This window comes from Dermacentor variabilis, unplaced genomic scaffold, assembly GCF_050947875.1.
Source record: "Dermacentor variabilis isolate Ectoservices unplaced genomic scaffold, ASM5094787v1 scaffold_12, whole genome shotgun sequence".
Taxonomy (NCBI): domain Eukaryota; kingdom Metazoa; phylum Arthropoda; class Arachnida; order Ixodida; family Ixodidae; genus Dermacentor; species Dermacentor variabilis.
Window position 1 is genome coordinate 42,491,519 of NW_027460280.1, and position 23,840 is coordinate 42,515,358.

The window sequence follows — 23,840 nt, forward strand, 5'->3', positions numbered from 1 at the left end:
CCCTACCATACCTCCTTAAGTGGCGCTGGCAGCCTATTGACACCATCTTTATCTGACCATCAACCTTGCCCTGTAAAAAAACACAGTTCAACCTTAACTGTAACAAAATGCTATTTATCTGTCAGCGCATCAGCCAGCACTACTGTTATGGCAAAATGTAAAGTCATTTGTCTTGCTAAATAGAAAACTCAGTATGACAAATTTTTTTATTCAAGCTTCTTGGTACATATTACGGTTTAGTTTTGACTATGGTGGTCACAGTTGCACTTAAATGTTTCAAATGGAAAATAAGAGCCCATAAATAGTTGATGCACCTTGTGTCCAGGCTGGTAAGTTGGCTCATGCCACTGCGCCTTGTTCACTTTATGTTTAGTTTCATGGCAATCGAAATTGAGAACTCTAATGCTTCTAGTTAACTTTCTGTTTCTTTTTTTGTTCACAAAATGCTTCTCAGTAGTTAAGCAGAGAAACTCATTTAAACAACCAAGTGTAATACAGATGTGCTTTATTCAGGAGACAACAGCAAAAGCCTCTAAGGAGCTTGCCTTAGAGCTTACAAGTGAGTGATAGTAATCCCTCCTTTTCCCAGCAACAATGCCTTATGCCTACCCCCCCCACCCCCTTCTCCACTCGTAAACAAATAATTACACTGCACAGACTTGTACATATGGACGGGTGTTTTAAAACAGAGGACATGGCACGCTAGTTGTGGGTGCACTTCTAGAGGCTGTCCTTGGAGAGCTGGTCGACTAGAACACTTAGGTGGCAGCTTGGGGAGTCCACGAAGGTCCCGTGAAGGACAGCATGTTGAGAGACCGATCAAGGGCAACATACATGTAACATGGGTCAAATGCCAATGAGTAGACGGGGCTGTTGCGTTTGCCAACGTAATACATCTGCAGAGAACAAGCAATACACTTTAGTGGCAGCATCTGGATGCATCTAACAATCACTGTAATGAGTCAAAGCACACAAAACCCCTTCTTGTGTTAACAGTTAACGGGGCCCGCCCCGAAATTAAGCGGCATATCCCCCCCTTCCCCCCACTGACACTACCACTCCACACACACATTCCTAAAGCGCCGCCAAGTCAATCGACAGCAATTTGGCGGTTAACATTTTGCTGCCTTTTTTTCTCCTTTTGGATGGCAGTAGTTATAAGCATCTCCTGAGGTGCAAAGACCAATTTTCTTATCGATTTGGTGCCTGCGCGATTAACTTGAGGTGCGTTCAGTTCTCACCATCTAATGGAACGGTCACACACATCGCTGTTGCTTCGTTAGTTCAACCTTCTAAACCCCCCCCCCCCCCTATAATCCTGGGTACATGCCTGTTCTGGAAGCAAGAAATGCACACAAACAATACGCAATTTCACACACTAGTTCTATCTGCTGTATTTCTAAAATACGAAAAAGTTGTTTAGCATGAGATGTCGCAGCTCGTAAGCAAGTTGACTATGAACTGTGCGTTTCATTTTTAATTTCCAAGAACATGTTTGTTCTAAATTGTAATACAACTTGTGATGGCACTGCAGTGCCCCATTTCACAAGTGGCTCTTGCTCTATATTTAAAGTCTTGAACAAGACATTTTGGACACTTTTTTTTTATTTCCAAGATCGCTAGATCCAATACACTGCCATGTTGGTGCTTCTCAAACTAGGCCACACTTTTTAAGAGGTGTCGCTTTAGAATGAACTGTGGTCACAAAGTGGCTCAGACAAAAGTAGTAGAGATTGCAGATTGCCACATATGGGAATTTTGGAGTCTAACTTCCACCCTCATTTTAGAAGGCTATTCTTGAACCAGCAAGCCCACATTGTTAGTTATGAATGGTAAACCCACGTTCACACCAAAGGCGGAGCAGGCAAGCAAAAAAGGCAAATCCGGCCAAGCGGCCGGATCGCATAAGGACCAAATCGGCCGCCGCTTGGCCGGATCTCATAAGGACCAATTTTTTCAGCGCGGAAAAGTTAGCCGCTTTGGCCGCAGCCAATTGGAACCCGAGACGGCAGAAACGCTGGTGAACAAATGTAAACATCTGGCCGAGTGAATGCAAATGGCGTCCACCATGTCTGAACCAGCTGTGTTCTCTGTGGAACTGCTGCTGGACACAATCAAGCAGTACTCGGTTCTGTATGACAAATGTAACCCAAGGTACAAGGAAGCTGACTATAATAAAGAGCTATGGAAGAAAACGAAAAAAAGATCGACAGCACACATAGAAACCTAAAGTGCCGCGAGGTGGTAGCATGTCTGAAATTGTGAGATGCTCCGCCTCCCCGACGGCACAGGCAGCCAAACAACCCGGGCAGTCTGAACAGCCACGCGCACTCGCCACTTCGCTGCTTTGAAAATTTGCTTGGCCGCTCCATTTTCGGGGTGAACATGCCTTAACTCCTGGTAACATGTTTTCTTTTTGAATCAGTTTGAATGGGACAGACTAAGTGCAAAATAATAATACTTTAGTGTCAGTCTTCTTCTACTGCTGCTCATGAAGTGAAATGTGTAGTCTCGAAAAGACATGGGAAAGTGGCAGTGGGGAGGGTTGCTTACGATGCAGGAAGTAAGCTTTTTTTGCTCTCTGCACTGACCTGACTTTATGCTAGCTAACATACCATAATTCAGTTTCAAAGTATACCATGAAGCTGAACATGCCAATGCCTTGACACGATTACATTTCTGCAATGTGGAACATAGCATAGCATATGCTGTGTATACATAGTATCATAGGCATATGCAACATATAAACCCACAATTTATTGCAAACTGACAGATTTAATTGCACTGGAGTAATACGAAACAAGTGTGCAGTGTGGGGGGAATGCCAGACTACACACTCACTCTATTACATGGAACATTTATTTGTCATTGAGACTCTATAAAGGAAGGTCACCGTTTACTATCTGCACCAGGTTGATGCAGCCCCTATGCAGAAGTGTTGCCATTGAGTGCAGCTTTAAGTTTAATTTCTACACGCCAGTTCAAGCCTTCAGATGTAAAGTTATGCAACTTATGCGCAAGTGATTCAATGAAACAACTTTGTGTAGAAAACATAGACAACGATTGTCAATGTAAGTGAATAGCTGAACGCTTCTTGAAAGCTATTTGCTTGATTAAAGGAATGATGCACTTGAAGGCGTATATTTAATGCAGAGAGAATATTTTGGTAGCGTTTGTTGTTTCATTGCACAATTATGAAGAGAACAGAGCTGTTAACGAGCACATCTGTAGTAGTAGTATAGGTGGCTAAACATACAAGCCAATTCATCATGTGTGTGATTTCCTGTGGCATGAGTGCTGGTATGGAAGGCGACTGTCATGCTCCTCCTGTAGCCACCACAGGAGAACAGGGCTGTGGAAGAGGAGGGCTGTCCTTCCCGAGTGCTCCACCACAGCATGTAAACCTTCAGACGCTCAAAAGCTCTTGAGCAATAGCAAATGCATATCAAAAAGCGACTAATAGTTTGCGCTTCGCAAAAATGTGACCTGCAACTTGGTTATCTAAGAACACGCACCCTTTACATTAGTGGTGAAAGTCTGACCACCATGAAAATTTGCTAAAGAGCAAAGAAGGCTATTTCCTTTTTTTTTTCTTCTTCTTCTTTTTTTTTTAAGGAGAAGCACAGCACTCTAATCACACTGACCTTCACTGGTCTGGTCATGCGCTTGTCCCACAGACGCACCACCCCATAACGACTGGTGCCACTCAGCACTGTTACATTGTGGTCTGTGGCCAAACAGTAGACTGCAGAGTCATGGGGGTCTTCCCAAGCACGAACACTGCAGCATAATGAACACATTATTCATCACTGAGTGCACAAGCTGCAGCATAGGAGCAACAAACTGGAGTGCTGCCAAACAATTTTGAGTATTGAATGGAATGTCTGCAACTGAGAATAACACATTTCATGTAACAAGGGATCTTTTTACTCATGTTCTAATGGCATGCACTTGTGTGGTTTCATGGTGATAGTATCATGCACATATACAAGTAAACACACACATGTAAATGCTTGAAAAAGTATATTTAAAGGTATTAACATGTTCACAGCGGCAGTAATTTTTGAAGTCTTGATTCCAAGTCGGTCACTTGTCATATTCCTATATTACGTCATGATGCACCAGTAATTTACCAGGGAGTTGTGCTTCTTCGAAACTTTCTCAAGTGGAGAGAGATGGCACCACAATGGGTCAGATCAGAAGCAACAAGAATTTTTCCTCTCCATTGATTTCTAGCAAAGATGTCGCTTGCGCGCTGCAGAAAAGCCCTGCACGACCGTAGAGTGGGAATAACTAATGTGACCCACCAGTGACGCACTGAATGTGTTGAACTACAACAACTAGACATACTTGTACTAAGTACTTCTTTCACTGATTCCAAACCTTATGCCCATTGACTGGCGGTAACTTGCACTGATGGTGGCACAATATGTTGGCCAATGGAAAATAAATTTCCCTGACAAAAACTAGAAAAGCAGGAGTGAAACCAGTAGAGCAGCTGACTGCAGCTCATGTAGTAAACACCACTTCCGGGAGTTAAGCGTCCCAGTCCTTGTGACTAGCGGTATAGACGAAAAGTTGCAGTTTCGCCCGAAAGGCGAAGCATCAATTGCAATAGCAAATTAGTAAACAGCTATACGAAGTAAGCATATTAGTTGTATCGGTTATATAAACTTGCAACCATTTGCTTACTAACTAAATTAACAAGCATGGTGTCAGGTGCACAGGTACACATGAGCACATCTTGCTCGATGACCACAGAAGCTCACTGTCAGAATGCTGGAGTGAGTAAGCGCGGCAGCAGCAGCAAGTGAATTGACCTTCCTGCTGTCTCTCATTTCAACGCGAACTAAACATTGAAAGCACAGTGCATACGAAGCTACTGGCGCATCAAATACTTTGTCCACATCACTTTGTCCACTTTGAAGATGAGGGCTGCGTGGGCACGCACTTTGTCCATGTCTCAGATCGCTTTCAAGATACGGTGCACGCGCAGCCGTACCATAAGCAGCAGCCACCGGAGTAGAATGCCGAGGCTGAGAGCACCGACCTTGGTGTCCACGCGTTGCGGCGTCGGTGGGCACTAAACATTAATAATTAATCAATCAACTGACTTAACTGGCCCAGGAACAACCTTAAGGTCTGAGTGCTGGCGCACGCGCACAATTATATATATATATAAAAAAAAAAAAACGAAGAAAAAGGAGAAAAGCTGTGGTGATGGGATTATGGCAGTGATGGGCTTTCCTACTGTCACTGATATACGTTATATAATAGGACTGTTTGATGCTATCGAAAGTACACTCGTGAAACTTCATCATAGAGACAGAATTTTCAGGCACTAAAATATGTGGGTTTTAGGCACCTAAATAGACATCTAAAGCTTCATTATAGGCACAACAGTGGCAGAAACAGGCACTACAAGCTTTTCGCAAACAACAGCCTGTTTTATGTATCGATTGTGTGTAGCCCCAATTTTCATGGCAAGAAACCGACGTAGCATTCACCTGTAAGGTCTGAAAGGCAGCAATCAAATTGTGCAAGCCATTGCTTCACAGGGTTTTGCTGGACGCATGATAGGCCGCTTTTCTGTCTATCCAGATACTGCAGCCATGCAACACGTTTAACACATTTGTCCTGACACTATGAGCAGGTAGTGTACGCTTGACAACCAGACTTTCCTGCTTAAAATGGCACATCAAGCGCAGCAAGCATGAAAAACACAAAATAAGCCAGGAAAGCTGCTGAATGGTCAATGAGACAAGCTAAAATCCGTACCTAATGGATTTAAGTCAATAAATATTGCAGTAAAAAAAGTAACACTGAATTGTGCACATTTACAAATATTTGTCAAACAGTAACACATAACACAATGCAGCACGCAGAATGACTGGACAAGGACAGAGAAGAATTTGACTCTGTCGTCACCCAGTCATGCTGCACTGCGTTACCGTGAATTCCAACCAACTAGCCTGCTAATGTGCTTTATTAACACTACCATAATCTCTAGGTTTATATGTTCGACATTGTGCTTCTTCTCACTTTGAATAAGTTTGTTGGCTGAAAACAAGTGCTAAACACTGATGTGCAAGCGTGGAGCTATCCAGTGAAAGGTTTCCCATTTAGCTTCAGAGAACAGAACTGGCATCAGTGAACACTTGTTTGTACGTACTTCAGTTCACAGGATGGCGCTGATGAACCATGTCTCAGTTAAGCCTTAGAGCTCAGCAAAGCCACTTGGCATAATGTTCATTCGTTACTCCTTGGAAAATTTACATAACTGAACCTCTAGCACAACCTTCACCAGAAATTATTCTGTATTATTTGGCCAGCAGGAAATCCATTAAAAAAAAACAATAAATGCATTAGGTGGGAGCATCTGTTTCCTTTGTTCCCAAGAGTGTAGGCTGGGGCTGTATTCTCGTTCATTCGCGTGTCTAGCATTCAATTCCCTGGCATCTATGGTGACAGGATTACACGGAATACCATGGACTGTAGGCACTGATGTTTGTAGTTCTAGTCATATGAAATCTAACGAAAGTGATTGTATCCTTGAAAGTGATCGACCAAGAATACTGCCCCTGCTATTGTGAGCTTGCATCATGCCCGACCTCGCGCTGCAGCAGCTTGTGAGGTAGTGTTTGTATACTGTGCTATTACATACCTACCAACCTGTGAACATTAAAATTATTAAAATCTTGCTGACACAACACCCAAGGGGTGGGGTACATGATGATAATGTGTAGGGTTTTTTGGCGCAACGGCCAGGGATGGCCAAAGAGCACCAAGAAATGGTGTGGGAGAGTGAATGATGTGGTGAGTGATGACTGTCAGATGTATTCGTGGCTGTATGGAGGCCTAAAATATTCCCTGTAAGGTACGTAAAATATACAAGTATTGAAATAATGTCAAGGACAAGTGATGGGAGCGATGACTATAAGATATATTCTAAAATGAAAAAAAAAAAAAAAACATGAAATAAGACGTCTTGATTCCAGTAGCACTACTGCCTCACTAAGAGCCTTGAGCACAAGGGTCTGGAGGCACGTGCTCCACAAAACAGTAGGCTCGCAGCCACACCCTCTAGATAGAGGGAAGGCTATGAAGCTCTCGGGCTAATGACGTGCAGTAAAACATAATGTAAAAAGTTAAGCACTACTCTGCTTTCAAACAGAGGTTCTGGGCCAAGAAACAGTGTCAGATTTAAGGGGATATGTTGTCCGTATGCCAAAGGAAAATGACGTTTTCGCTCTTCTTGTGCTTCCCGGCACGGCAGCAAGACGTGGAGCATGGTCAGCCTTTTGCCACATCTGCCACAGAGGGGAGGTTCAGCGCCAGTTAAAAAGTATGACTGTGTACCACAGGTATGCCCTATTCTGAGGTGGCAAAAGAATACTTCAGATGGTCGTGACTTTGTTAATGATGGCTAGTTCCCTAGAACCGGCTTAATTACATGGAGCTTATTTAATATTTGCTCATCCCAGAAGTATTGCCAACAAGCTCCCGAGTTTTTTTACGTAGGAATGGCTACAAGTCTGTTGCAGAAAAAGGTGTGGATGGATTTCTAGGTTATGTTGCTATGGGAGTTGCCATTTTATCTGCGAGCTTGTTACCCTTTATACACCTGTGCCCAGGCACCTAACATAATAAAACCTGTTGGCTGAATGCATACGTTTTGCAGAGCAATGAATACAGGTCGTTGATTACAGGATTTTTGTGTTTTTGCAGCGACTATAAAGTTTTGACGACACTTAATGAATCTGTGAATAGTATAATGGCCCTTGGGGGCTTTGCTTTCTTGATGTGTTTAGTGGCCGACAGTACTGCATAGGCCTCTGCCGTGTAGATGCTGATTTCAATGTGCAGAACATCTGATTCTGTAAACGATGGGCTGACAGCCACGTAAGAGACGCCAGCTTGCGACTTTGAAGCATCTGTGTAAAACTCTGGGCAGTTGTACTTCGACTGAAGCTCCAGAAAGTGCATTTGTATGTGCACATCTGGAGCGTGTTTTGTTACCTCAATAAATGATCTGTCATATTCAACAAGTTGCCACTGCCATGGTGGCAACAGCTTCACTGGAACCATCAGGTAATGTTTGAGGATTGAGACACCCATTTCCTCACAGAGTTTCCTGACCCACATTGAAAAAGGCTCCCTCACTGTGGGACGATTACAGAATAGTGTAGCAGATATCATATCATTAACGGATGTGTAGCAGGGGGGCAGAGGGTTAGACTGCACCTTGAAGAAATATGTGAAACTGCAATATGTTCTCTGTAGGTCAAGGGACCACTCATTCGATTCAACGTACCATATCTACACGATTGTAGGTCAACCTAGTTTTTTTTTTTTTTTAAATTTGAATATCTGAAGTGGGGGGGGGGGGGGGGGGTCGACTTACAATTGAAACCAAAACATGGCACCGCCAAAAAAGAGAGACCAATGAGATATCAGGGGAGCTACAACGTAGTTACAATTTTATGTTTGCTCTATGGCCTTACTTGTAGCTTTTCGCTATCCGGCGCATTTGTTTGCTTTTCGGAAGGGTTTTTCAACATCTTTGAGGGTTTTACAGTGCACGCAACACTCATGGGGTGTGTTGATAGTTCATGGAAGTGCCGCTGTTCCATTCGCGGCGGCACCCTCTGAACAGCGGTGCTTCCGGCGAGTATTGATAGTTTATAGAAGAGCAGACACCGCTCACGTGTTTCTCTTTCCCTGTAGCTGTTAGTTTGACGTGTTTGACTTGACTGCACGTGCTACTTCCACGCTTCCTCAGTCGTCATGAGTGCTCCAAGTCTACTAAGCATACGGCGCTCGTTCACAGTAGCGTTCAAGAGGGCTGCCATCCTTTAAGCCGAAGAATGAAATCACTGCGCAGCGGGCCGCAAGTTCGATGTTTCTGAACGGGTGATGCGAGAGTGGGGACAGCAGCGAAGCAAAATTTTTGCCTGTGATGGCAAGCGAAGAATTTCCCATGGGCTGAAGTTGGGACACTTTCCGGAGCAGTAGGCCAAGCTTGCGGTGTACGTCACTGAAATACGTGATCGGTCCCTGCCAGTCAAGTGCGACATAGTCATGAAACAAGCCTGGATCTTTGCCTTTTAAGAACCTGCTGCAGAAGACCATGAAATTACGCAAACCGGACCTGTCAAAAGGGCCTCCCTGATGGGTGCGTGTGGTTGGGTGCATTTGGCGTGGGCTGTTGTCCCACAAGATGTCATGGTGCGGTCGTTTGCCAAATGTTGAATTTCACTGGACGACGATGCGCTGTGAAACCGTAGCAGCAATGACGATGGCACAAGTGAAGAGTAGTCCAGTGACCATGCCAGCTACTAATAAACTTTCATTATGGAATGCGCCCTCGGATATGCTTCTTTTTCTCCCCCTATCACACGCGATATGGGGGGGGGGTCGACTTACATTCGAGTCGATTTACAATCGTGTAAATATGGTATAGACCCTCAATAGGGCTTGTTCTGGTGCCTGTGGCCAGACGGAGGCCCAGAGGTGTAGGGGATCCAGTATTTTTCGCACGCTTGGCGCAGCAGAGTGATTTACCACGGCACCATAGTCCAAACGTGATCGAACAAGGCTCTTGTAGAGGTTCAAGAGGCACTTCTTATCACTTCTCCATGCTGTATATGAGATAATTTTTAATAAGTTCGTTGTTTTTAGGCATTTCGTCTTCAGGTATTTGATGTGTGGGATGAACGTCAATTTGGCATGCAGCACAATACCCGAAAACTTGTGCTTCTTATTCACAGGTATTCATTGCCCATGCAGTACAATGCTGGGATCTGGAACCAGCCATCTCTTTCTTGAGAAAAGTATACAGGATCTTTTCTGGGGGTTAAGCTTCAATCCGTTTTGTTCTGCCCATTTAGACCCTTTGTTTAGGCCATGCTGTACTTGTCGCTCACAAACTGCAAGGTACCTAACAAGATTTGAAGGCTAATTGTGCATCGTCCACATCGACGGAATAGATAATTGTTGGAGGTAGTGATGCATTGAGCGAGGTCATCTTAACAATGAAGAGCGTGCATCTGAGTATGCCTCCTTGAGGTACACTAGTTTCTTGTATAAATGGACGGGACAATACATTGCCAATTCTTACTCAGAAAGTACAGTTGGAGAGGTAGCTTTCTATAATGTTAAACATATTTCCTCATACGCCCTTCTCCGAAAGGTCTCGCAATATCCCATAGCGCCACGTCGTGCCATATGCCTTTGCCATATATAGAAATATAGAACACTGCTTGTGTACTAGAATACTGCCGGTGTACAAATGCATCAAGGATGTCTGGTTCTATGCGCACAGGATGGTTGGTTGTAGATTGGCCTTCCCTAAAGCCACACTGAAATGGGTCAAGCATTTTGGTAGGCTCTACGAAATGTACAGGATGGTGGTTGATCATTTTGTTGAAAAGCTTACAAAGGCAACTTGTAAGCGCCATAGGACAGCAACTGGTCAGCAATGAAGAATCCTTACCATGCTTCAAAACTGGGATAACAATAGCTTCTTTCCACTTAGATGGAAGATACCCAGAGGCCCAGATAGTATTGAAAAGTGCGAGTATTGTGATTTGCGTGTTAGCGTGGAGGTTATTCTACATTTTTGGTTCAGTGGCTTACGTTCTTCTATTCCTTTATATTTCAGAAAGTTCTCCGAATAGTGGGTGGAGCTAGACACATGCTCGAAGTGTTCACCAAGAGCGTTGGTCTGGTCTTCCAACTTGTTCCCTTCTTCATCCACAAGGGCAATGGATGGATTTGTTGCCCCTTAATTCTCCTTAGTCTGTTCCATACTTTTGCCTCCTGTGTGTATGAATTAATACCAGAGAGGAACCTTTCCCAGCTTGCCGTCATGTCCACCTTCGCTGTGATCAGATTCGATCAGATTTTCCACAGTTGGGTATCGACGGAGTATGCCCCCATACTTTATTTTGTTTATTCTGCACCTTCTTGAATGAATGAATGTGTGTTGTTTAGTGGCGCATGGGCCAGGTATGGCCAAAGAGCGCCACGACTGATAATGTTGTGTTAAGCGCTGATTGGTGAGTTGCGATGGTGGGATGTAACATGGCTGTAAAATGGCCTAAAATCAATCACTATCGTAGAAGCGTAAAACAATATAAATTAAAAAATTATGATAGTGATATGTGTAGTGGTCTATGGGTGTAGTACAAATGATAAGTGATCGTGGGGCTAAAATGCAAGAATATGGAAATAGCACGTATGCCTCCTGAAGGCCTTTGACTCCAAAGGCTGGGTGGGAGGCAGGTGCTTTCTTTTAATGCAGCTACTACAGCAGAAACCTCTGTTAAGAGGCCGTGCTACAGATTTCCTGGGGCTATAACATGAAAACTGTGCACATCTGTTAAAAATTGGAACAAAGATTGATATTTAAAGAGAGGTTCTATACCTATGATCATTAAAGGATGGAGTGGAATTTGCTGCCGGTGTGGTAATGGAAAATGCTTTTTCCTATTAGCGTCTAATTCAGTGCATTGCAGCAGCATGTGAAGCATGAATGAATGAATGTGTGTGGTTTAGTGGCGCAAGGGCCAGATATGGCCAAAGAGCGCCAAGACAGTGTTAGTGATTTCGTGGTGGAATGATGAGTTCAGTGAAGAAGATGTGACTTGGCTGTAAAGTGGTCTAAAAATAGTCGCTGTAAAGTGTGTAAAATCGATGTGCTATAAAATTATGGCGATGACTAATGACGAATACTATGAACATTAAAATCCATCGTAGAAGAATGATGCAAAATAGAAAATATATAAGATGGTAAAATTACTTGGAGCACTGCTGCCTCGCCAGAGCCCTTGAAACACAAGGGCCTAGAGGCATGTGCTGTACGAAAGAGCTATCACAGCGGCATCCTCTGAAGAGAGGACCCGCTACGAACATGTGGGGCTAACAACATGCAAGACAACATCTTTCAAAAAGCTTAGGACTGTGTTGGTGTCAAATAAAGGTTCTGGGCTAAGTAGCATTACGGGATGTAGGGGGATAAGCTGCCGGTATGCTAGGGAAAAATGTTTCCTTCTCTCAGATTCGGCTGCCCGACACTCCAGGAGGACGTGGAGGACGGTCAGCCTCTCCCCACATCTACCGCAGGTTGGAGGATCATTTTCAGTGAGTAAGAAGTTATGCGTGCCAAATGTGTGTCCTATTCTGAGGCGACAGAATAGGACATCTGTTCGCCGTGATTTTGTTACGGAGGGCCAAGAACCTAACTGTGGCTTTATCACGTGCAGTTTGTTATTTACTTGTGCGTCCCACATACGTTGCCAGTGGTTTCGCAGTTTCCTTCTTAAGAAAGGCTTCAGGTCTGTGACAGGGACCGAAGCAGTAGGATTAACTGCATGCAATGAAATTGACGTGGCCATCTGGCCCGCAAGAACGTTACCCTCAATGCCCCTATGTCCAGGCACCCAGCATATAGTCACATGTTGGTTAGATATATATGCTTTACACAGTACGGAGTAGAGTTCATTAATTACCGGATTTTTGTGGTTACAGAAAGACATCAAGGCCTTCACAACACTAAGGGAGTCCGTAATATAACTGACTTCTGGAGTTTTTATTTATTTATATGCTTTACAACCGACAGCAGTGCGTAGGCCTCAGCCGTAAAGATACTAGTTTCCGGATGCAGTACATCGGTTTCCGAGAAGGATGGACCGATGGCTGCATACGACACCCCGTCGTGTGACTTTGATGCGTCTGTGTAGAACTCTGTACAGTAGTGTTTGTGCTGGAGTTCCCGGAAATGCATTTGGATTTCAATTTTTGAAGCGTGTTTTGTAACTTGCATGAAAGATATATCGCATTGTATCAGCTGCCACTCCCAAGGAGGTAGCTGCTTGGCTGGACGCATTAGGTGAAGCTCGAGGAGTGGGACATGCATTTCATGACTAAGCTCCCTCACACGTAGCGAGAAAGGCTGTCTTATGGAGGGACGATTATGAAAGAGTGTAGCATATGTCAGCTCGTTAACGGTATTAAAACACGGATGTTGAGGATTAGAGTGGACTTTCAGAAAATATGTTTGGCTGATGTATGTTCTCTGCAGATGAAGTGACCACTCATTTGATTCTACATATAAACTTTGTATGGGACTCGTTCTGAAAGCGCCAGTGGCCAGTCGGATTCCTAGATGGTGGACTGGGTCTAGCATCTTTAGTGCGCTCGGGGCGGCAGAGTGATAAATACGGCACCATCGTCTAGTCGTGATCGAATGAGGCTTTTATAGAGATTCATTAAACACTTCCTGTCACTACCTCATGTAGTCTGGGATAGAAGTTTCATTATGTTCATTGTTTTTAGACATTTTTCTTTAAGATGTTTAATGTGGGGGACGAAAGTGAGTCTGTAGTCAAGTATGACACCTAGAAATTTGTGTTCTTTGTTTACAGGTATCTGTTGTCCACGCAGTTCTATGCAAGGATCTGGGATAAGTCCTCCTCTTTCTTGTAAAAAGAACACAAGAGCTTTTGTTAGGATTGATCTTAAATCCATTCCTGTCTGCCCACATTGACACTTTGTTCAGGCCATGCTGTACCTGTTTCTCGCAGACTGCGAGGTTACAAGATTTGAAAGCTATTTGAATGTCGTCCACGTGGACAGAGTAAAAGATGGCCGGTGGTAATGAAGCACGAAGCGTGTTCATCTTCACGATAAAAAGCGTGCAGCTGAGCACGCCTCCTTGGGGTACACCCGTTTCTTGCGTAAAAGGACGTGAGAGTGCATTGCCGACTTTTACCCGGAAGGTACGATTGGACAGATAGCTTTCTATTATGTTAAGCATATTACCGTGGATGCCCATTTTTGACAGGTCTCTTAAGATTCCGTAACGCCACGTTGTGCCATACGCCTTTTCCATATCGAGAAATATCGATAGGAAGAACTGTTTATGTATAAATGCGTCCCGGATATTCCCTTCAACACGTACGAGATGATCGGTTGTGGAGCGTCCTTCTCGGAAGCCGCACTGATAAGGATCAAGCATTTTGCTCTGTTCAAGGAAATGAATGAGTCGCCAATTTATCATTTTTTCAAACACCTTACAAATGCAACTTGTGAGGGCTATCGGGCAGTAACTTGCCACTAAGGAAGGGTCTTTGCCTTGTTTCAAAACAGGGACCACAATGGCTTCCTTCCATGCGGTTGGAAGGTACCCTGCATCCCAGATGGTGTTGAAAAGTGTGAGTAGTGTAACTTGCGTGTCATTGTGCAAGTTTTTGAGCATTTCATACATGATTCTATCAGATCCTGGTGTGGAGCTCTTGCATGCGCTCAAGGCAGCTCTCAATTCGGCAATACTAAAAGGACGGTTGTAAGGCTCATTCTCTCGACATTTTCTTGCTAATGGCTTACGTTCTTCTATTTGTTTATATTTCAGGAAGGACTGCGAATAATGATTTTAACTTGATACGCTCTCAAAGTGCTCCCCAAGTGAGTCTGCCTGATCTTGCAGTGTATCGCCCTGTGTATTTACTAGAGGGAGTGAATATGTTTGTCGCCCTCTAATTCTATTTACCCTGTTCCAGACTTTGGCCTCATCTGTAAACGAGTTAATACTCGATAAATACTTCTGCCAGCTTTCTCTTCTGGCCTGTCGGCGGGTTCTCCTACCTTGGGACTTTACTTCTTTAAAGTTGACAAGATTTTCTGCAGTAGGCGAAGCGCGTAGCAACCCACACGCTTTGTTCTGATTCCTACGTGCGATTCTGCATTCATCGTTCCACCACGGGACATGCCGTTTGCATGCCGGGCCACTTACTTCACGTATGCATTTAGATGCGGCATCTATTATGAAGGCTGTGAAGTACTCCACAGCAGCATCGATTTCTAAAGAAGACATGTCATCCCATGATATACTAGTTAAGTTTCGGAATTTCTCCCAGTCTGCTGTGTCAATCTTCCACCTGGGAGCCTGTGGTGGATATTCGTTTTCTTTAAGTGTTCTTAATAGTATGGGTAAGTGGTCGCTTCCGTAAGGATTGTTCGTAACTTCCCATTCGAGTTCAGGCAGTATGGATGGGGAAATTAGGCTCAGATCAATTGAAGAAAAGGTATTGTTTGTAAGACAGTCATAAATGGGTTTCTTCTTATTCAGAAGGCACGCACCAGAAGAAAAAAGGAACTGTTGAACAAGACGACCTCGCGCATCTATACGAGAGTCGCCCCACAGGGAGCTGTGCGCATTGAAATCGCCAAGAACAACATAAGGTTCTGGCAATTGATCTATAAAGGATTGGAATTCATGTTTCGTTAATTTGTAATGTGGGGGTATGTAAAGAGAGCTAATGGTGATGAGTTTGTTTAGGAGAACAGCTCGAACCGCCACTGCTTCAAGGGGCGTTTGTAGCTGTAAATGCTGACAGGAAATACTTTTATGAATAAAAATGGCAACACTGCCTGATGATACGACAGCATCATCGCGATCTTTGCGGAACTTGACATACGGTCGGAGAAAGTTTGTGTGTTGTGGTTTTAAGTGTGTTTCTTGTAGACACAGCACTTTTGGATTGTGTTTTTGGATAAGCTCTTGCACGTCATCAAGGTTCCTAAGAAGACCTCTGACGTTCCATTGAATAATTTGTGCATCCATATTGGAAGTAAATAAGTGCTGTGTGTATGGAAACGGAGGTGATGCCTTAGGTTCAGAGCTCTTTCGAGGCCCTGTAACGGGGGTTCTGCCGTTTCTGGAGCGTTCGAGGGAGCCTCGCCGCTCCTTAGGCATTTGGTGCGCCTTGAGGACAGGTGTAGTGTCCATTGCCTCTTGTGAGGCGCCGAACACGTGCTCTTGCGAGCGAGAAGTTACAAGAGAGAGTCCCGCCTTGGAGGGGCAAGACCCCTGCGCCCACCAGCCCAGAGGTCGATGGGGCTCCCTGAGGGATTTGGCTGCGCCGGCTGTTGCCAGCGCTGGAAGGGGCCGGGGAGGTTGGGGCAGCCTCGGCTGCGCCCACCTTTGGGGTCGATGGCCCCGTCTGCTGTGTTGGCGTAGTAGCATTAGCTGCAGCCGCCGCGGGGGCCGATGGCGTCACTGCCGCCTCACTGGGTGTGGGACGGACAGCCGCCAGAGACCGTTGTGGCGCTACCCCCTGACGTGTCACATCGGCAAAACTTTTCTTGGGCAGGTATGAAACCCGCCTGCGTGCCTCCTTGAATGAGACATTCTCTTTTACTTTGATAGTTACGATTTCTTTTTCTTTCTTCCAGGATGGACACGACCGCGAGTACGCGGCGTGCTCCCCATCACAATTTACACAGTGGAGAGAATTCTCACAAGCTTCAGAGGAGTGTTCATGCGCGCTGCATTTCGCACAAGTTGGCCTTGGCAGCTCTGCGAACTGTGGCCAAAACGCTGGCACTTGAAACATCGGAGGGGATTTGGCACGTACGGTCTTACACGGAGCTTGATGCACCTGGCCTCGATTGACTCGGGCAGGACGCTTGAATTGAAGGTGAGTATTAGGTGTTTGGTCGCAATTTCTTTACCATCTCGCCTCATCTTAATTCTTTTGACATTTATAACATTCTGTTCACTGAAGCCCTCCAAGAGCTCAGCCTCAGTGAGCTCCAGCAAATCATCGTCCGAGAAAACGCCGCGGGAGGTATTCATCGTGCGGTGCGGGGTTACTACTACTTGGGTCTCCCCAAATGATACTAGCTGAGGCAGTTTCTCAAATTGCTTCTGATCGCGGAGCTCCAAGAGGAGGTCACCGCTAGCCATCCTCGACACCTTATATCCTGGACCAAAAACTTTGGTAAGAGACTTAGATACTAGGAACGGGGAGATTGTTCGCACTTGTTTAGCTGGTTTTTCTGCGTGAATCACATGAAAACGAGAAAAATTGTGGACTTGGCGTCCGAAAAACTGAAAGACCTCTTCGGTGCGCCCTCGTTTCTGAGGGCGATCAGGGAGTTTAGGAAAAGCGTTTTCCATAAGTACAGTTGGGTTTTCGGCCGCGATGCCGACCACCCACCATGGAGCCCAACAGGGGAACGTGACAGAAGTTCCTGCTAGAGAAACCCTGCCAACGCCAGCCGTACATCGCTGCTATAACCAAATACAGCATAACCAAGGCTGGCTAGCTACACAAGGTTAACCCTTGCCGCCGGGAAACTAGGAAGTGAGGAGAAGTGATGAGAAGACAGGAAAGATGAAAAAGGCGAGAGAGAAAGACGAAGATTGGAGAGGAGGACAGGAAAAGGGGACTGCCAATTTCCTCCAGGTGGGTCAGCCTGAAGGTGCCGTCTATGTGAAGCCGAGGCCGAAGAGGTGTGTTGCCTCCGCCGGGGGGCCTTAAAGGTCCAAACACCCAGCATCGGCTCAACCTCCACGATCCCCTTTTCCCCAGACACGGCTAAGCCACACACGGCTACACGCGGGAGGGTCCAACCCTCGTGTGCTCGGGTACGTGGTGTCGCAACACACCAAACGCCTGCTGACGCCGACGCCCCTGCGGGACATGTGAAGCATGGTAGGTGGCTCACCACATTTATCACATGTGGGTGGATCACCAGCGGACAAGAGGTAGGCATGTGTGCTGTATGTGTGTCCTATCCTAAGTCTGCAAAGTGTTACTTCTGTACAGCGGTTCTTTGATACCGGCGGCCAGTTGCCAAGATATGGCTTGATAACGTGTAGTTTATTTTCTGTTTCTTTATCCCATAACCACTGCCAGTAAGCCCTGAGCTTTTTCCTTAAGGAGGGCTTGAGGTCTATTACAGGGACAGTCGTGGAAGAGTTGGAAGCGTTCGCGTGGACGGATGTGGCTAGCTGGTCAGCCAACACGTTTCCTTCAATCTCTCGGTGCCCCGGCAGCCAGCATACCACGATATGCTACTTGGATGCATACGTGGTGCATAATACTGAGTAAAGACATAGAATGACAGGGTTTTGATATTTTTTAACAGTTTTCAAAGCCTTTACGACGCTCAAAGAGTCTGTGTCTATAACTGCCATTGGGGTATTAAATTCTTTAATGTGTTTAACGGCGGCCAATATTGCATACGCCTCTGCTGTGAAAATACAGTAGACTCCCTTTAAGACAAACTCCAAGGGATCATGAAAAGTGTTCTTCTTATCAGAAGTTCGTCTAATCAGGAGTGCTTCTAAAAATAATTTTTGAGCATGCAGTGTGTGTCCAAATACCTCGTATATGAGAACAAATGAATGAAATGGCCTTTCAGGGGAAAAAATAACTGCAATATAAGTATTTATTGCACTACTAATGGTATACTACACATTGCCCTAGTAAGGCATCAAGCACTGTTGACTGTTACCCAGTCTGTTATTATTTTTTTTTTGTGCCTGTCGAGAAAATTGTCTGGCTGCTACAAATGCAGACGTCTCACTTAATTTTCTAAGATATTTCTCAGTGCCCTCGCATTGTTCGAAAAACTGCACTAAAGTATTCGGGCAAGCGTCAGCTGCATTGCAGGTCACTTCAGGCACAACATCCATGCTGTCTTCGTCAGCAGCAGCAAACAAACAATGCACACCACAATGTGACAGTGTACGGACTGGCAGGAGACAGCGGGACACGGCGCGCACGCATCGACCATTGCGGACAACATCAGTCTCTTTCCACGTAAGTACGAGGCTTTGGACAGGTGCTATGGCGCTTCAATGTAACCTGGGGCCTGACGGACCAACCGACTGAGCTATCTCTCCGGGCAACATCCAAGGGTCACGAGTTCAAATCCCCTGTTCTCTTCCTTTTTTTTTTTCCTCCCCCCCCCCTTTATATTTCCTTTCTTTTAGTTTATCACTATACGAGGGAATTGCATATCTTCGCCACGACCGTCCGCACGGGGACCCTGTTAAAAAAAAAAAAATTCTCCTCTATTATGTATGGGCATTCATGTGCAGGTCATAAACTACCAGGTTTCTCCAGTTGAGTGCCATCTGTGTGGTTTAACCGAGCTCAGATTGGTCCACCTTAACTGATCGAAGAAGGCACCACCCTAAGTTAAATGAGGCGTACAACTCCTGCGGTGGCGAAGAGGTAGAGTATCCGCCTCGCATGCAAGAGGACCGTGGTTCGAATCCCGGTGCCGCGCTATTTTCCACCGGAAAAAAAAAAAAATTCATGTTGAGAAAATTGCATAAACAGGCCTGGAGTGCGGCCTGACCCTGGTGACCAGAACCGGTAATGCACTTTCTCACCAGCGCAGGATTGGCCACCCTGGTGCAGTACTTGGCCACAACCTCCTATATGAATACGACAATCAAACCCCGGCCCTCAGTCCCCAGGAGCCGCGAAGCAACTGACCACAGCGGCGGTCAGATCTGTGACGCAGCAAAGGGTGCTAAGAATCCCTGGCTCCGGACAGGCCGCCATTGGAATCTGAACCTGGCAACGTTTAACCTTATCTGGTGAGGCGAGTCTAGCAGTGTTATTGGAGGAATTAGAGGGCAGTAAATGGGATATAATACGGCTCAGTGAGGTTAGGAGGACAAAAGAAACATATACAGTGCTAAAAAGCGGGCACACCCTGTGCTACCGGGGCTTAGCGGAGAGACGAGAACTAGGAGTCGGATTCCTGATAAATAAGAACATAGCTGGCAACATACAGGAATTCTATAGCATTAACGAGAGGGTGGCAGGTCTCGTTGCGAAACTTAATAAGAGGTACAAATTGAAGGTCGTACAGGTCCACGCCCCTACATCCACTCATGATGACCAGGAAGTCGAAAGCTTCTATGAAGACGTGGAATTGGCGATGGGTGAAGTCAAAACAAAATACACTATATTGATGGGCGACTTCAATGCCAGGGTAGGCAAGAAGCAGGCTGGAGACAAGTCAGTGGGGGAATATGGCATAGGCTCTAGGAATAGCAGGCGAGAGTTATTAGTAAAGTTTGCAGAATAGAATAGTATGCGGATAATGAATACCTTCTTCCGCAAGTGGGTTAGCCAAAAATGGATATGGAGGAGCCCAAATGGCGACTAGAAATGAAATAGACTTCATACTCTGCGCTAACCCTGGCATCATACAAGATGTGGACGTGCTCGGCAACGTGCATTGCAGTGACCATAGGATGGTAAGAACTCGAATTAGCATAGACTTGAGGAGGGAACGGAAGAAACTGGTACATAAGAAGCCGATCAATGAGTTAGCGTTAAGAGGGAAAAATAGAGGAATTCCGGGTCAAGCTACAGAACAGGTATTCGGCCTTAACTCAGGAAGAGGACCTTAGTGTCGAAGATATGAACGACAATCTTAAGGGCATCATTAAGGAGTGTGCAATAGAAGTCGGTGGTAACTCCGTTAGACAGGATGCCAGTAAGCTAACGCCGGAGACGAAAGATCTGATCAAGAAACGCCAATGTACGAAAGCCTCTAACCCTACAGCTCGAATAGAATTGGCAGAACTTTCGAAGTTAATCAACAAGCGTAAGACAGCTGAAATAAGAAAGTACAATATGGATAGAATTGAACATGCTCTCAGGAACGGAGGAAGCCTAAAAACAGAGAAGAAGAAACTAGGAATAGGCAAGATTCCTATGTATGTGTTAAAAGACAAAGCCGGCAATATCATTACTAATATGGATGAGATAGTTCAACTGGCTGAGGAGTTCTATAGAGATATATAGAGTACCAGTAGCACCCACGATGATAATGTGAGAGAGAATAGTCTAGAGGAATTTGAAATCCCAAAAGTAACGCCGGAAGAAGTAAAGAACGCCTAGGGAGCTATGCAAAGGGGGAAGGCGGTTGGGGAGGATCGGGTAACAGCAGATTTGTTGAAGGATGGTGGACAGATTGTTCTAGAGAAACTGGCCACCCTGTATACACAATGCCTCATGACCTCGAGCGTACCGGAATCTTGGAAGAACGCTAACATAACCCTAATCCATAAGAAAGGGGACGCCAAAGACTTGAAAAATTATAGACTGATCAGCTTACTGTCAGTTGCCTACAAACTATTTACTAAGATAATCGCAAATAGAATCAGGAACACCTTAGACTTCTGTCAACCAAAGGACCAGGCAGGATTCCGTAAAGGCTACTCAACAATAGACCATATTCACACTATCAATCAGGTGATAGAGAAATGTGCGGAATATAACCAACCCTTATATACAGCTTTTATTGATTAGGAGAAAGCGTTTGATTCAGTCAAAACCTGAGCAGTCATGGAGGCATTACGGAATCAGGGTGTAGACAAGCCGTATGTAAAAATACTGAAAGATATCTATAGCGGCTCCACAGCCACCGTAGTCCTCCATAAAGAAAGCAACAAAATCCCAATAAAGAAAGGTGTCAGGCAAGGAGGTACGATCTCTCCAATGCTATTCACAGAGTGTTTACAGGAGGTATTCAGAGACCTGGATTGGGAAGAATTGGGGGATAAGAGTTAATTGAGAATACCTTAGTAACATGCGATTAGCTGATGATATTGTCTTGCTTAGTAACTCAGGAGACCAATTGCAATGCATGCTCACTGACCTGGAGAGGCAAAGCAGAAGGGTCGGTTTAAAAATTAATCTGCAGAAAACTAAAGTAGTGTTTGACAGTCTCGGAAGAGAACAACAGTTTACAATAGGTAGCGAGGCACTGGAAGTGGTAAGTGAATGCATCTACTTAGGACAGGTAGTGACCACGGATCCAGATCATGAGACTGAAATAATCAGAAGAATAAGAATGGGCTGGGGTGCGTTTGGCAGGCATTCTCAAATCATGAACAGCAGGTTACCACTATCCCTCAAGAGAAAAGTGTATAACAGCTGTGTCTTGCCATTACTCACGTATGGGGCAGAAACCTGGAGGCTTACGAAAAGGGTTCTGCTTAAATTGAAGGCGACGCAACGAGCTATGGAAAGAAGAATGATGGGTGTAACGTTAAGGGATGAGAAAAGAGCAGATTGTGTGAGGGAACAAACGCGGGTTAATGACATTTTAGTTGAAATCAAGAAAAAGAAATGGGGCATGGGCAAGACATGTAATGAGGAGGGAGGATAATCGATGGTCATTAAGGGTTACGGAATGGATTCCAAGGGAAGGGAATAGTAGCAGGGGGCAGCAGAAAGCTAGGTGGGTGGATGAGATTAAGAAGTTTGCAGGGACAACGTGGCCACAATTAGTACATGACCGGGGTAGTTGGAGAAGTATGGGAGAGTCCTTTGCCCTGCAGTGGGCTAACCAGGCCGATGACGATGACGATGATTCCTACACCGCCAGATGAGGTGTTAACCTCATCACGGCCTTTATGATAGATGGTGTACTGACGAAGAAAGTTTGTGTGTGTGGGTTTCAGATGTGTCTCTTGAACACAAAGCAACTTTGGATTATGTTTGTGTCAGAGTTCAGTAATGTCGTTGAGGTTATGAAGAAGCCCTCTAACATTCCATTGTAGTATGACATGAGGTTTGTCTTTTTTAGAGGAATTGGGGGGGGGGGGAGAGGGGGGATGCCGTCACTGCCGGCTCACTGTGTGTGGGCCGGACAGCCGCCTGAAGCCGTTGTGTTGCTGCCCCCTGACATGTCACATCGGCAACGGTGTTTTTGGGCAGGTAGGATACCCACTTGCATGCCTCCTTGAAAGTTATATTTTCTTTTTTCCATGATGGGCACGACCACGGGTATGCGGCGTGCTCTCTCACACTTCACACAGTGCAGAGTTTTTACAAGACCCGGATAACTGCTCATGAGCACTGCATTTCACACAACTTTGGAGACCTCGACAGTTCTGTGAACTGTGGCCGAAATGCTGTCAATTAAAACATCGGAGGGGATTTGGTATGTATGGCCTGACACGAAGCTTGATGTACCCGGCCTCTATGGACTCGGGCAGAATACTTGAGCCAAAAATAAGCACCAAGTGCTAAGTCTGGATTTCCTTACCATCACACTTCATCTGAATTCTTTTCACATTAATAACATTCTTCTCACTGAAGCCCTCCTCACTCAGTTACAACAGATCATCGTCTGAGACAACACCGCGGGTGGTGTTCATAGTACGATGCGGGGTTACTGTCACTTGAATGTCCCCAAATGACACTAGTATGGGCAGCTTTTTGTACTGCTTCTGATCACGGAGCTCCAAGAGGAGATCACCACTTGCCATCCTTGATGCCTTGTAGCCTGGTCCAAGAGCCTCAGTTAAAGACTTGGAAACCAGAAAAGTGCATATTGTTTGTAGTTGTTTTTTTGGTCTTTGCCGTACGAAGAACTGGAACACATCTTCGGTGCACCCTCTTTTTTGAGGGAGATCAGGGAATGGTGGTAAGGAACTAGCCACAAGGATATGTGGAGATTTCGGCAGCAATGCCAGCCGCCCACCATGGAGCCCAACAAAGGGACACTGCAGGAGTGGTAAAAGACATTTCCTGCGGATGCCAACTGTATGTTATTGCTATAACCAAATATGTGCAACCAAGGTTGGCTGCTCCATATAAGGTTAACCCTTGCTGCCCGCAAAGTCGGAAGTAAAAGGAAATTAAAGAGAGGACAGGAAAGACTGAAAGTGAGAGAAAGACAAAGGTTGGAGGGAGAGAGAGAGACAGGAAAAGGCAACTATTGATTTCCCCCGGGTGGGTCAGTCCGGGGGTGCCGTCTACGTGAAGCCGAGGCCAAAGGGGTGTGTTGCCTCCACCGAGGGGCCTTAAAGGTCCAAACACTCAGCATCGGCTCAACCCAGGCACGGCTAGGCCACGCATTGTTAACCGCGGGAGGGTGCAACCCTAATGTGCTCAGGTACGTGGTGTCGCAGCACACTAAACGCCTACCGATGCAGATGCCCTTGCGGGGCAAGGGGGCAGGGGATAGCTCTAATTTTTTAAAAGCTCGCCCTAAGCACATGCCTTTTC

At 45.5% G+C, this 23,840-nt stretch overlaps 1 protein-coding gene across 1 annotated transcript in view; it reads right to left on the reverse strand.

The window, feature by feature from the left end:
• Window positions 1-488: 488 nt before the first annotated feature.
• The window catches only part of LOC142565872 (F-box/WD repeat-containing protein 4), a 43,265-nt gene continuing 19,913 nt past the window's right edge, over window positions 489-23,840 (reverse strand). Inside the window, exons 7-8 of the mRNA XM_075676439.1 lie at window positions 3,645-3,780; window positions 489-896 (exon numbers count right to left, since the gene is read on the reverse strand). Of these exons, the coding sequence (XP_075532554.1) occupies window positions 759-896; window positions 3,645-3,780 (274 nt within the window). The 3' untranslated portion in view covers window positions 489-758. The remainder of the gene's footprint in view (window positions 897-3,644; window positions 3,781-23,840) is intronic.